This window comes from Pelecanus crispus, chromosome Z (assembly GCF_030463565.1).
Source record: "Pelecanus crispus isolate bPelCri1 chromosome Z, bPelCri1.pri, whole genome shotgun sequence".
NCBI classification, from domain to species: Eukaryota; Metazoa; Chordata; class Aves; order Pelecaniformes; family Pelecanidae; genus Pelecanus; species Pelecanus crispus.
This window is the reverse complement of record NC_134676.1, coordinates 59,802,601-59,816,530: the sequence shown is the minus strand read 5'-3', so window position 1 is coordinate 59,816,530 and position 13,930 is coordinate 59,802,601. Positions and strand designations below refer to the sequence as shown.

Here is a 13,930-nt window from a genome sequence, read left to right as displayed (position 1 = left end):
GAGGGCTAAGGAGAATCTCCACCCTTTATTGGATGCGGGGAGAAACATAGCAACAAAGGATGAGGAAAAGGCTGAGGAACTTAATGCCTTCTTTGCCTCAGTCTTTAATAGTAAGCCCAGTTCTCAGGGTATCCAGCCCCCTGAGCTGGAAGACAAGGAGCAGAATGAAGCCCCCATAATCCAAGGGGAAATTTTTAGTGACCTGCTACACCACTTCGACACACATTAGTCTATGGGGCCAATGGGATCCACCCAAGGGTACCAAGGGAGCTGACGGAAGTGCTCACCAAGCCACTTTCCATCATCTATCAGCAGTCCTGGCTCACCGGGGAGGTCCCAGTTGACTGGAGGTTAGACAAATGTGACGCCCATCTACAAGAGGGCTGGAAGGAGGATCTGGGGAACTACAGACCTGTCAGCCTGACCTTGGTGCTAGGGAAGGTTATGGAGCAGATCATCCTGAGTGCCATCACACAGCATGTACAGGCCAACCAGGGGATCAGGCCCAGTCAGCATGGGTTTATGAAAGGCAGGTCCTACTTGACTTGTATTTGATCTCCTTCTATGGCAAGAGGACTCACTTAGTGGATGAGGGAAAGGCTGTGGATGTTGTTTACCTAGACTTTATTGACACCAATTGACACCATTTCCTACAGCATTCTCCTGGAGAAACTGGCTGCTCGTGGTTTGGACGGTGTCACGGTTTAACCCCAGCCAGCAGCTAAGCACCACGCAGCCGCTTGCTCACTCCCCCTGCCCTGATGGGATGGGGGAGAGAATTGGAAGAGTGAGAAAGACTCCTGGGTTGAGAAAAGAACAGTTTAATAATTGAAACAAAATAAAGTAAAATAGTAGTAGTAATAATAACAATATAATAGTTATAATAATACACAAAGCAAGTGATACACAATGCAATTGCTCACCACCTGCTTACCGATACCCAGACAATTCCCGAGCAGCAATCGCTACTCCCCGGCCAACCCCCCACAGTTTATACACTGAGCATGACATCATATGGTGTGGAATAGCCCTTTGGTCAGTTTGGATCAACTCTTCTGGCTGTGCCCCCTCCCAGTTTCTTGTGCACCTGGCAGAGCATGGGAAGCTGAAAAGTCTTTGACTAGTGTAAGCAGTACTTAGCAACAACTAAAACACCAGTGTGTTATCAGCATTCTTCTCCTACTAAATCCAAAACACAGCACTATGCCAGCTACTAGGAAGAAAATTAACTCTATCCCAGCCAAAACCAGGACACAGTTCTACTTCAAAATTATTAAATCAATAGGACTTCCACCATTTACAAAGTTTATCTAGCATTTTAACTGATACCCCCATCAGCATTTCTTCCTCCAATACTGTTTTTGTCCAATCATCTCTTTACCGAAACTAATTCTGAAATAATACCAGCTGAACATTGAAACATTGATAAAAATTAAAGATAATTCAATTCTATAGAAAACATTAATATAGACAGATAGGGAGAAATCTTGCATACATTGCTTGGAGCTGTAGCTCTTCTACATATCTTTCAATTTTCCTTCATAAAAAGTGGAAGAAGTTTGCCCCAATTAAAATAAAAAACATTAAATCATTGAGCTAAGGCTGAAACAATGAATCTTAGATTTACTGCATTCTTCTCCCCACTCTGTCTCAGTCATCTGGCTTAAAATGTCAGTGTTCAGCCACCCAATATTCCAGTGCACTATGACATTATCTCTCCCTCTGTGCTTTTACCCATTTGCAGAATATAGTTCACACTGTAAAGCTCCACGCTGCAGTATTTCTGGCCTGAAATAGAATTCTAAAAGTGTCTCAGTATCTAACACTTTTCTTCAACATTTTTTGAGTTTCTGAAAAATAGGTTAATGTAAAGCACTACAGCGAATCATTGGTTGCTCCATTTTTCATAGGGTTCAAGCTGTTAATGCTGTTCTCAAAGTTCTTGCACATTTTAGTACTTGTGCCTCCTTCACCTTCACAGAAAGAACAGGTCATCGGGAAGTTCAGCAGGCAAGAGTCTAGCAAAATGAAATGGGGCAATAATCCTACTAGACATCATAGTCAGTACTGATACTGGAATACATAAAGAAGCTTGAAGCTTTTTTTTTAAACTGAAAATAATAATAAAGGAATATAACAGACAGAAGTTTTATTCTTGCTCAGGCAGCTTCTTAACACTTTGTCAAAAGAACTATGAAATTGCACCATCTACCTATTGTCACTGTGTAGAGCTGCAGAATACCACAGAATCACCACAGGATTTTAATTCAGACCATGTTCAAAAGGCATAAAGATTATTATTTTATTCCCTCAGAACTCTCTTCTAAATTTCATCTAAGCCTAAGAGTATGAAAGCGTACACACACAGCCTCAAGCTCCTCTTTTCTACCTTCACTGCAGCCCAGCTCTGATCACAGCATTTTGCTAAAATGTCCCATCACCCTCCCTGATCATCCAGAAATAGACAATTGCTTTCTAGAGAGATTTGAGACCTGCATACCACATTCTTCCATGTCTTTGCTTGTTTTGACACTGAAACCATACACTCTTTCAGTCCTCCTACATATGCAGCACTGCCCCTCTGAGGTTTTTCATTTATTTCTCCAGCCTTTCCCAATATATTCTGGTGAATTCTTTCTGCCCTCCCACTCTTCACAGAAATAAAAGCACTGTACAAAGCTCTCCTTTGTCCTCCCCCCCCTTTTCACTCCAGACCAACATTTTTATAGGTAAGATCAAGTATATGCAAGTTTGATGACTATCTCCTGCAAATGAATGTGGGGAGTTAGTATCTTTACCTTCCCTTTCGTTTTCAATGCACGTCAGCTTGTTCTGGATTTTTCCCTGCAGACTGACAGTCATCTTTCCTCAGCTCTTCTGTGGCCTAGATAGTTCTTCTGTAGGTTTGCCTTGATGTTGTTCTCTACCACCAAACTACTAACACCAAGAGTAAGTTAAGGAAGATGTAAGACAGACTGGGTATTGAAACATTAGGGTAATGCTCCCTCACTTGAGCCATCCCACAAAAATGCACAAGACTATGTTCAGCACTGGAGCAGCAGCACTGAATCTTAACTACTGCATCCAGAAGTAGCCAAATGCAGCAACTGAGGGCAACTTCTGAGGGAGTAGCATCCTTAAGTATGATCCTTGTGTTATAGAGCAGGAAAGTAAAGTGGTTGCTGACTGACAGAAGTCATCGCTCTGATGAAAGAAAAAAGAAAAAAAGGTTGAAGAATTGCTTGATAACAATTCCAGCAACACGAGAGAGGTTTTGGGTTTTGTGTTTTTTTTTTTAATTAACCTGTGATGCCCTGTAAGTCAGTTGTCAGCATCTCGTAGCAGCCTACACTCTCCCATGCTGCACCCATGTTTAAGAGTCAGAAGAAAACACCTACAAAAGTAGCTCACAGAAAGAATTCTATGCTTAAGTATCATATATTTAACAATGATACCTAACTTTTACAAGATCAGAAGCAAGTACTGCAGACAACTGGGGATCATCCTTGCTCCTTCCAAAAAAGGAAATTTTCCATATTCTATAGACCTGAAGATACAGCTCAATCTTCCCCAAGTGCTTTTATGATGGAATAAAGAGGCGAAAAAATATTTCACTAGCAAAATCAGTGGGGAAAAAAACCCCGAAATCTGTCTGAAGGTTCTTCAGGACTTGGAAAGTTGGAATTAGCCTCTGGCTAAAAAAATGTGGTGTGATACAGACAAAAAAAGATAATCAGTAATACAAACATGAAGTGTGTTCTTCTGAGGATCCATCTATCAACACATTTCTGCCACTCTTTCAGTATAATCACCCATCATGGAAACCAATGTCCCGATTAACAGATCAAATCACTGAAAACCAGTCATGTGAACAGTCCCCAGAAAGAATCATCAACTGTATTTGCCAAATGCTCAGACAACACGCAAAGAAATGTGCACTTTTACTGTTGCCTGCCAAGATTTACGTTGTCTTTAGTTATTAGCATTGTAATAAATCTACATTTTTCAATTTTATATCTGCAGTTTTCCAACAGCTTAACAACTTAGTTACATTTCTGTAACGCAGCTCCACTTTAAGATTAGTCTTCCTCTTATTTTTCCCTAGTCTTTTCTGCTAATATTCTCACTGAAGATAATTATGTCTATTGTTTCTTTTTAGCACACATTCCTCTTTAAGATGAAGTTTAACATTAATAACTGACTTCAGCCAGACCACAATCCCAAACATCTGGAACATCAAAATTTGATTATGTTGGATAATTTCTGTCTCAGGTTCTTTGGCACCATTGGAAGAGTTAGAAACAACAGTTATATTATCCATTAAGAAATCTTTGCTTAGTCTCTATTATAACTAGTAGTTGCCTTCCTACTACTACAAAGATTCATTTGATCCATAAAACTTGACATTAGCTTAGTATTGACCTTAACACTTTTTAACTGAATCCTGTGTTTTACCAGATGAAAACATACTTTGAAACCCACTTAGATTTTTTCAGACCACAGTTTTGTGTCTGGATAGCTTTTTCTTGAAAAGCAAATTACACAGCCTGAAACCACCTTGCTTTACTGGAACTAATCAGCTGATATTTCTGCAGGTATCATAGATTTTGGAAGGGTTTTTTTATGCAGCTTATAGCCTTTCAGCTCTTCTCTTGTAATTCTTCTTAAAAATTACACTTATCCTTCTTTTATTTGCCCACAAAATAATGAAATTATTTATGCTCCAAGCCCTGAACTACTGAGAACCTTTCTCCATGTCCAGACAGCAACATCTGCTTTTTCAGCAGTTGTTGAACTGCTCCATTCTTCTGTTCTTCCCAGCAGAAAAAAACCCACATCCAGAAGAGCAGCTTTAGAAAGTTGTAAAAGCTTGTCTGTTGCTTATTTTGCAATATTGTCTAGTAGCCCTAGTCTGCAATTAACAACAGCACTACAGTAAACATGCTCAGCAAGAGAGATGATCACCCAACTGAGTATAAGTCAGAACACAATGGACAGATGAAGAGAAGCTAAAGGAAACCGTAAGGTCAGTTACAGTACTGTGTACAGCTGTAAATGCAAACTATAACACAGCAGAACAGGAGTAGTTACAAGTTTATACCTGAAATTAAGAAACAAAACACTGAAATAAAGAATGGATTTCATACCAATCCTTTTTTGTTTTGGTTTTTTTTTTAAATGCTAGCAGTGTGCCTGAATTTAAGATCTGCCTCAATATCCCAGCTTACACATTTGTACTTGATCCCACACCTGCTTTGGTGTTAACAGTCTGCTAAACAGCAGATTTGTGTTACCACACTCTTACCATTTCTACCTTCACTCTTTAATCTGCTGGAAGATACATAAAGCCAACAAAGAAACATTTTTTAATGCCTTTTTCTCTTCTTCTAATTTATTACAAGAACAGTGAGAACTCACTTTGAAAGGTCAGTAGTGTCCATATTCAATTTCATCTTAGTAGTCTGAAGAACCATCTCATCTTTGATTTTAATAGATTAGTTTAATGGAAGACATTATAAGCAGCAAAAATAAGACAAGATCAAAAGCTTTCATTTGGCTGAGATTTTGCTTAATTTAGAAGTAAAACCAGGAACTCTTCATGGTTTTAAGAGTTCTGATAAAGAACATTACAAACCAAACTTGCAAAACATTGGGCTCTTGAATGAGGATATGCTGCAACAGTTGCAAATGTGTATGAGTTAAGCAAACAGTATTACCACATGTAAGCACCTCCACGACCAAATTGCCAAACAGATAAAGTACTAACACATTTTTTATGAACTTAGCCATCAACTATAGCCATCAACCTCTCTGTTAGTACAGCTATACAATTATGGCACAGGATGACATTAGAAACATGCACAAAAGATTAATAATTGCATGGCACATTTCCTGAAACATAGTAACAAACCTAAGCATCTATTTCACAGAAGTCCAAGATCCCTGCTTTAAAGTTATTTTTAAATGATCCCTGGTCTGAAGTTGTATTTTTAAAACGTCCTTTCTCCTACACAGCAAGACTCCACAACAATAGCTGTTTATACCACCCTTTTTATTTTTCAGTGAGAAATACAGTTTCATAGAGTATTTCAATAAACAGTGGTGTTTATTCCTTAAACAAAACCCCCATCTCTTTGGCATTTGACCATATTCTGGTTTTCAAACTAAAGACTATATAGGAAGATTTTACTGTCAAGATCATTGTTTAATACATTAAATTTACACAGGTGTAGTTAACTTTTAAAAATGTGCATCAGTTTGTTGCAAAGATTCTAATAAACCTAGAAAAAGATAACCAAACCAGCCAAATGCAGACTACTGGGCTGCCTTCATTTACAGCTGTGGAGTAGGTGACAGAATGAGAACACCTCTTCGTTTTCCACAGCACATGCACTAACTAGCACTTTCTATTCATCCTGAATGATAAACAAATAAATAAACAAACAAAATCTTAATTCTACCAGAAACAACTGATCAAATAATTTGTGTTTCAGAACAATGTGATCTTATTTTAAACAACTTCTGCAGAGGTCATCAGCCAAAACCAAGTTGCACACTGCTCCAGTGAAAGACTGCACCTAAAAAAAAGTCTGAAAACTTTTTCATTTAATCAGAAATTACTAAAATGTTTTAAATACACCTAGGAATACAGCTGTCAAACCTGCACTTTATGTCATGTTTGGATAAAAAATTCTTAAGTAACACAGGAAGCCAGTGTCTTCAATCTGTTCTGTTGAATAATCGAGGATCATCTCTTCAATGCTGATACAGAAATATTTCACTTGCACTCCATCAAAAAAAAAAAAAATCAGCCTTCCAGATCTCAAGCGTTCAGTGTTTCAAATCAACCGAATTTCCAAAGCAATGCTGAAGTTATTTGACAGCTTCCATTACTACATATGATACAGAAATCATTAATTAAAATCAAAACCATTACTGACATACCAATGCAGACATTCCAGTGTATTTACTGGAATCTGAAGTGAATCCTTGTTTGTGTGTCAAGACAACATAAAAAATAAATCCCACTAACAAAAAAAAAAACTTAACTCCCCAAAAGATTTGTTTTTAATAACCCAAATACTTACCCTGAACAAGTTTTATAGAACAGAGGACACAAAGCAATTACTTCCATGCAGAAATTAAAAAATAATTTAATAGGATTCAAGTAGCAAAGGTTTGTTTTATAAGTGAATCTCACCCTCATCACCAGTACAAGTGCAGTTTGCAAACATTTGAATTCAACTGTTTAAACAGCAAGTGATCCCATTTAGCCAAGCTCAATTTCCTCTCCATAATGTAAAAAAAAAAAACCCAAAACAAACCAACAACATACATTTTACTGTAGAATACAGGAACAAAAAGTAAAACCAAAAAACCTTCTAAACTTGAGTACTTATCCAAGAGCAGTATCTAACATCAAGCCAAAATTAGCAACAACCAAGCAGACATCACCAATTTTTCAGTGTTAAATTACTGTAAGTACTAGATCTAACTGTACAAAAAAAATCCCAAACTGAAAAATCAAAAGCTGGTTTTTTAGTTAAAAGGTGTCCAAGGAAATATCCACCAGTTGCAGTCAAATTTGCATCAGAAGCTGCTTGCTGAGGAAAGATTTCTCCCTCTGAGCATTTGTAACACATGGCATTGCCCAGAATCTGTTCAAATAAATTACTTTCTGTTAACATTTAGCTGATAGAACCACATACAATGTGGACAGTCATGTACACAGTACAACAGTGGATTTTTGCAGCAACAGAGAAATAATCAGAAATTGATTCTAGATCTGAAATGATAGCTCATGTATTATTTCTTGCAAACATGCGGTCCCCTCTAAGGGTAAGGTGTTGGAGCTGGTATTGTAGCACTTCTGTGTCAGCAGGTTCCTTAATGCTCATTTTGTCTAAATTGAGGTAGTCCAGAGACTTTGAATGAGCCCTTTTACCTTTTAAAAGGCAAAGAGGCAGGGGACCATGAAGTGCCTTGTAAGGTTCATATGGTAAAGCCTTAGTGCATTTATCCCCTGAGCTGGGCATCCGTCTCCTCCTCCTTCCATTTACTGCTGGGATCTCATATGGCTGATAGTACCTACTTCTAGTTTTGTACAAACGGGAGGAACGTGTAAGTCCTGAATCAAGCTGTTTGGAGTGCAAGGTTGGCCCAGATTCCCCTTTATTCTCTTCACTTCCTGTACACTTCTGGGCTAATTTTAGCAGCTCCTCTCCAGTTGTGAAGCCAACCAGGTAGTTAGAATCCATGTGAAGGATCTGATATCCCGCAACCGTCCGTCGCATTGGTGAGCAGGGGGTACTGGAACAGCGGGGCTTCTCTGCTTCCATCCTGCCTGCAGGACTCACCTCTGCAAGAGGCACAGGGAGGGTAGATAGGGTAGTTCTGGACTCTCCATTTATGTCAACTTCCATTTTAAACACAATGCTATCCTCCTAAAAATAAAAACAGAGCTTGGTCAGAAATAGAGCCTTTATGCAACACGAGAAGCTGAGAGGGGATGGCAGAAGTGAGATTTGGTATCACCCAGAAGTCATGACTGGTACTTCTGTATTCAGCCTTGTCTTATGCTCTGCAGGGTGTCACATAACAAAAATATCACATCATTGACAATCATAGAATGGTTTAGGTTGGAAAAGACCTTTAAGATCATCCAGTCCAACCATTAACCTAACATTACCAAGTCCACCACTAAACCAATTAAGGGTAGAGTAGCAATTTTGTGTTTCCTGGCTTGGTGGCTGGATTATTTTTAATTAAAGTAAAAACTAGGAATCATTAAGATTGGAAAGGACCTCTAAGATCATCAGTCCAACCATCAACCCAACACCACCATGTCCACTAAACCACATCCCAGAGTGCCACGTCTACCCATTTTTTGAACAATTCCAGGGACGGTGACTCCACCACCTCTCTGGGCAGCCTGGTCCAATGCTTGACTACTCTTTCTGAGAAGAAATTTTTCCTAATATCCAACCTAAACCTCCCCTGGCGCAGCTTGAGCCCACTTCCTCTCATCCTATCAGTAACTACTTGGGAGAAGAGACCAACACCCACCTCACTACCACCTCCTTTCAGGTAGTTGTAGAGAGTGATAAGGTCTCCCCTCAGCCTCCTCATCTCCAGGCTAAACAATCCCAGTTCCCTCAGCCGCTCCTCATAAGACCTGTGCTCCAGACCCTTGACCAGCTTTGTTGCCCTACTCTGAACATGCTGCAGCACCTCAGTGCCTTTCCTGTATTGAGGGGCCCCATCATCTACACCATCTCTGTGACACAGCTACTTCACAAAATAGGTCACGTTTGTTTCCAAATCCTTGCTTCCTTCATTGTCAGCCTCACCTTTGCTCTGAACAGTAGCTAGTGACTCTCTAGCCAATACAGTTCACAAGAAATTCAGCATAGCTTTGTAATGTTTAAAGGCAATGAGACTCAAAGAAAAAAGGAAAGTTGATATGCAAGTGTCAAGCCAAAACACAATTCTGAATTTCATTATAGGTGACCATAATCCACATTCAAAAGCTCAATAATGTTTCACAAATAAGACTGACTTAAAACATGGTATTATCAGTTTGCAAACTTTTAAAGCTGCTACTTGCTGCCATTCTGAGGCTTAGGAGGTCACAGGCCGAGTAGCAGAAATGCAACATGCAAGGGAAGGAAAGTGTTCCCTCCCTTTCAATACTTTATTCAAACGACTGCAATTAGACACCCCCAAAAAACCCATCAAGATCAATCTCTATTCATTTGTCTTAAAATAAAAGGGGAAGTTGTGTGCAAACCTCACTTGCAAAAGAAAATAATCTAGCCTCATGCAAGATTTAAGCCTACCTTGTTTCTGTTCAGGGACTGTGAAGGAGCAGTTCAAGTTATGTTCCCACCTCTGACTGACTCAGTCTCAAATCAACTTGTTGCTCCAATCCTATGCTAATAAACAAGGAATAAACAATATCCCCACAGTTTTGCTGAAGAGGATTTTATTTGCCATTGACAAACTTCTATTATTGAGAGACTATTACTAATGTTCTTTTAGTCTTAAATATCCTTTTTCAGTTCTCATAACTGTGGTCTACTTAAGATTCTGTATTACTGATTTTGTGTAGCATTGCTTTTACAGATACACAGATACAATTAATCCAGCCAGCTTTTCAGCATTTTGAATTTAGCAATACAGGTAACACAGCAAAAGCTAAATAAATAAATACTGAAGCAAATGAAACACCAACATTTCTCACTGGAAAAAAAAATCCACGTAAAACTCAAGAATGTTGCCCATTATATTTAATTGACTTTGAAATATATTTATGGAGTCAATTAAAACTTTCAGAATAGCAGAAGCAGTTGTTGTTTCCTACTTTAGCACCATATCTAGCAGTGAGACAATAAATATGGTGAGGTTTCAGCCACTAAGTTGAAGATACTCATGACAATTCCTTAAGTTAAAATTATAGTTCCTACACCATCAGGAACCATGGTTACTGGAGGCACAGTACACAAAAAATTTGCATTAAAACTTCTGGCTATCCTGTGCTTTTAGCCAAGAAACATAAGTATTTAACTGTTCCCATTCTTTTAATTCCTGATTTTTACCCTGCAGTTCAGAAATCTTTCCTGTAATCTTCTAGAAAGACTCAACCTACTCTGTTAGAAAGCTGAAATGATGCTAGAAAAAGTACAAATAACTGCTAGAAAAAGTATAAATAGTCATACCACACGGTTCAAAATGAATCATTATCTAGTCACACACGAACGGCAGCACCAAAAAAAAACCCAAAACAAAACCAGCAATCACTTGCCACAGCAATATGTGCCCTAAGGGAGAGAAGAAGAGATGGCTTCGTGCACTGAGTTAAAAAAGCCTTGAGAACTTGAAAGCAACACACAGGCTCTCCTCAGAGCACAGCTTTTGGAATTAATTTGCTTCTTTTTGAAACACAGGTGTGTGCCCTGGTAACAGAAAGTGATCAACTTTGGAGAACAACTACCAGCAGGAGGGAAGGAGGCAGGAGTTCACTGCCGACCAATTACCCCTCACTGGCCAAAAACAGTACAAAGGAAAATCAGAGCAGAGAAGCCTTCAAGTCAGCAAACTCCAGCCTAGTACTTCAGCCTGAAATCACAGAACTTCCATTTCTGTGCTCCAGTGCAAAGAACAGCCATAAAACCAAGAAATCCAACAGACACTCAAAAGCAACAGTAGCATCAGAAGCTGGTGCCATGACCATCAAAAGCTCAAGGGAACAGCACTGCTAGCTGCTGAGAGGAATGACTGGCCAGCTCCACAGGCAGACATCCAAAACTCAGCATGTGTGTGTTCAGCTGTTCTTTCCCAAGACTTTTAATGTGAGTTATTCAAGCTGCCATATGGCTTCAACATGCTTTGTCTCCTTATCTGGTAAAAAAAGGATAGAGAAACATTATTTAGAAGACTTCTCTAACAGCGAATCATTTGAGAGATTCACCATATCTGTGAATGTAGATACCATCACCTACAAATACATGTTTAGAACTTTTAAACTGCACTTTTAGGCCATTTCTGTGGTTATAAGGCATTAGATGACTACTGTTAGGTTCATTGCTGTGTAGTGGTACAAGCATCAATTATAATACTGAAAAAAACCCAGTACTTCAGTTTAAAAAAAAGTATTTCTTCAACTGCCTGGTCTTCTTGCTTCTCAAAGAGAATGACAACAGAGTGATGCCAATTCAAGAAAACTTATAATTAAAGATTTACTATAGAATCAAAACAAGAAGAAGAGTAAGATGGCATACGTGTTTCTTTGCTGCTGCTGCTTCACCTACTTAAAAGGCACAGAAAATAGCTGAAAATAACAGTTACTAAGAGGATTCACTTGACCAGTACACACCAGAAGTGCTTCCAGAATACGATTTAAGATTTTACAAGATTTTATCAATTCTCCTTATATTATAAAGCTCGCTCTGCATTTATCTAACCCAATCCAGCTTAATATTAAGAAAACTGTCTGAAACACAAATAAATAATGACTAGAAATACTAGGTTAACTACTATAAATCACTGTATTACCTCAAAGAATACATCAATATGCTTCTGATCATTCTTCGAGGGTAAAACCATCAAAACCTCCACATTTTGCGAATTTAAATGGTTTATGATTATTGAGTTGTTCATGGAGGTGTCAGATATCACTCAAAGATTAGCATGGAACAAATGAAAACCAGACATGTGTGACACTAACATCTAAAATCACACCTGTCATGGACTGAAAGAGTTAATGCCTCAAATATCATGGGAAGCAAGTTAAGGTCAGCAAAGAGACAAGTTAAGGTTGCCATAGTGATAAACTGGGGTCTGCAGAGCACTACAGGTGAGAAGCCCTGCGGAGGCACATGGGGGGACTCACAGTTCCGCCCTCTGATGGCCAAAGGTCATGCAGAGTTGCTACTCTACCCTTAATTGGTTTAGTGGTGGACTTGGTAATGTTAGGGTAATGGCTGGACTGGATGATCTTAAAGGTCTTTTCCAACCTAAACGGTTCTAGGATTCCATGATTTGAGGAAGGGGCTCAGGATCACCTGAAAGGCCGCTCACGACTCCCCAACCCTGCCCCCAGTGGCGCCTGCGCAGAAGCCGGAGAACATTCTGGAACAAGCCTCAAGGGAAGCAGGACTAGAGGCAGGGCCTGGCCTACCGAAGACACAGCTCCGAGGAGCCCCGTGCACACCCCCACTGCCGGAGCGCTGCCCCTGGCTGCTGCTCCGCACCAGCCTCCCTGACCCGCTGCTGGCGCAGCCGGGGCCCTGCGCTCCGGGAGCGGCGTGCCCAGTGCTGCAGGGCTGCCGCGCTCGGCATCGGCATCGCGGCATCCACGGCTGGCGATAACTCGCTCTCCCTCCTCTTCCTTACTTTTCCTTTCCTCTTGCAACTATTTGGATTAGAACCCACGTTGCTTATTGTGGTACTTTCTTGGTTCGGGTTGCCTTCTTATTCACATAAGCCGTTGACCAAGTCTGGGACTAAGATTAGACCTAGCTGCACCCAGACCCCTCTCAGGAAAGGAGTTTAGAAAGCAAGGGGGTCTATTCTGAACCTTGTAACTCAACAGGAGAGTCCCCCCTTATCCCCTGCATATTGTGGTGCTTTCCAAGTTCAGGTTGGTGTTTACTGTCAATAAAGTGTTTAATTGATCCTTTGGTGTTGTTTCACCTTAATTTAGACCAAGGGAATCACAGAACCTCCACGATCCTCTCTGGACAGCGCAGTTCGGGTCATGACAACACCACACTAATACATACACTGTAAATCGTTTGCTGTTGGTATGATCTCTCACCATGTGTTCTTACTGCACCCAATTACATCTTTTGCTTTTCTTCCCCCCGATCATTTATTTTTTCTGTTAAACATATTACTGTCTTTCAGAGGAGAAATGTCACTTGACTCAGAAAATACCGACTTTAATTACTCAATATTTAAAGGTGACAAAGATGAAGAGGGGTTTCCCTTGACACTCCTATGCTTTGTAAACAAAGTCTGCATTATCTTGAAACCACCACAATAGTTGCTCTCAGCAAAAGAACTGGTTCTCTGTAAACTGGTATTTCCATTGTTACTTACCTTCTCAACTAGAACAGGAAATGATTGGAGAAGATGCCTTTTTTAGGATGAGCATTAAATTTCCATCCATCCAACTACTGATTTTTTTGTTTTAAGGAGAGATTTTTTTTTTTCCTAGATGCCAAGACTGCAGGTAGTACCATTTGTTAACTACAAAGATCTGCCTCCTTGATAAAATGCTCATAATTGCAATAAGCAGATGGCAGAATGGAAAGATGGCAATAGACTGGGTGATACCCACGTAAAAGAGTCAAACATACTGGACAGAGATCTCAAGCTAGTTTTGACACTTGCCCCTCTCTGTGCTGCAATTACTTAATATACACAA

General features: G+C 39.7%; 1 protein-coding gene across 1 annotated transcript; it reads right to left on the bottom strand.

Moving 5' to 3' along the window:
- Nucleotides 1-7,706: 7,706 nt before the first annotated feature.
- MACIR (macrophage immunometabolism regulator) lies at nt 7,707-8,426 on the bottom strand. Its single transcript, XM_075726998.1, has one exon. It carries the CDS (start codon nt 8,421-8,423, stop codon nt 7,800-7,802), a length of 624 nt encoding a protein of 207 aa, XP_075583113.1. The 5' UTR covers nt 8,424-8,426; the 3' UTR covers nt 7,707-7,799.
- Between the last annotated feature and the right edge of the window lie 5,504 nt (nt 8,427-13,930).

Excerpts from the sequence above, each read along its gene's own strand:
- MACIR (XM_075726998.1), bottom strand. The coding sequence starts at position 8,423 with ATGGAAGTTGACATAAATGGAGAGTCCAGAACTACCCTATCTACCCTC.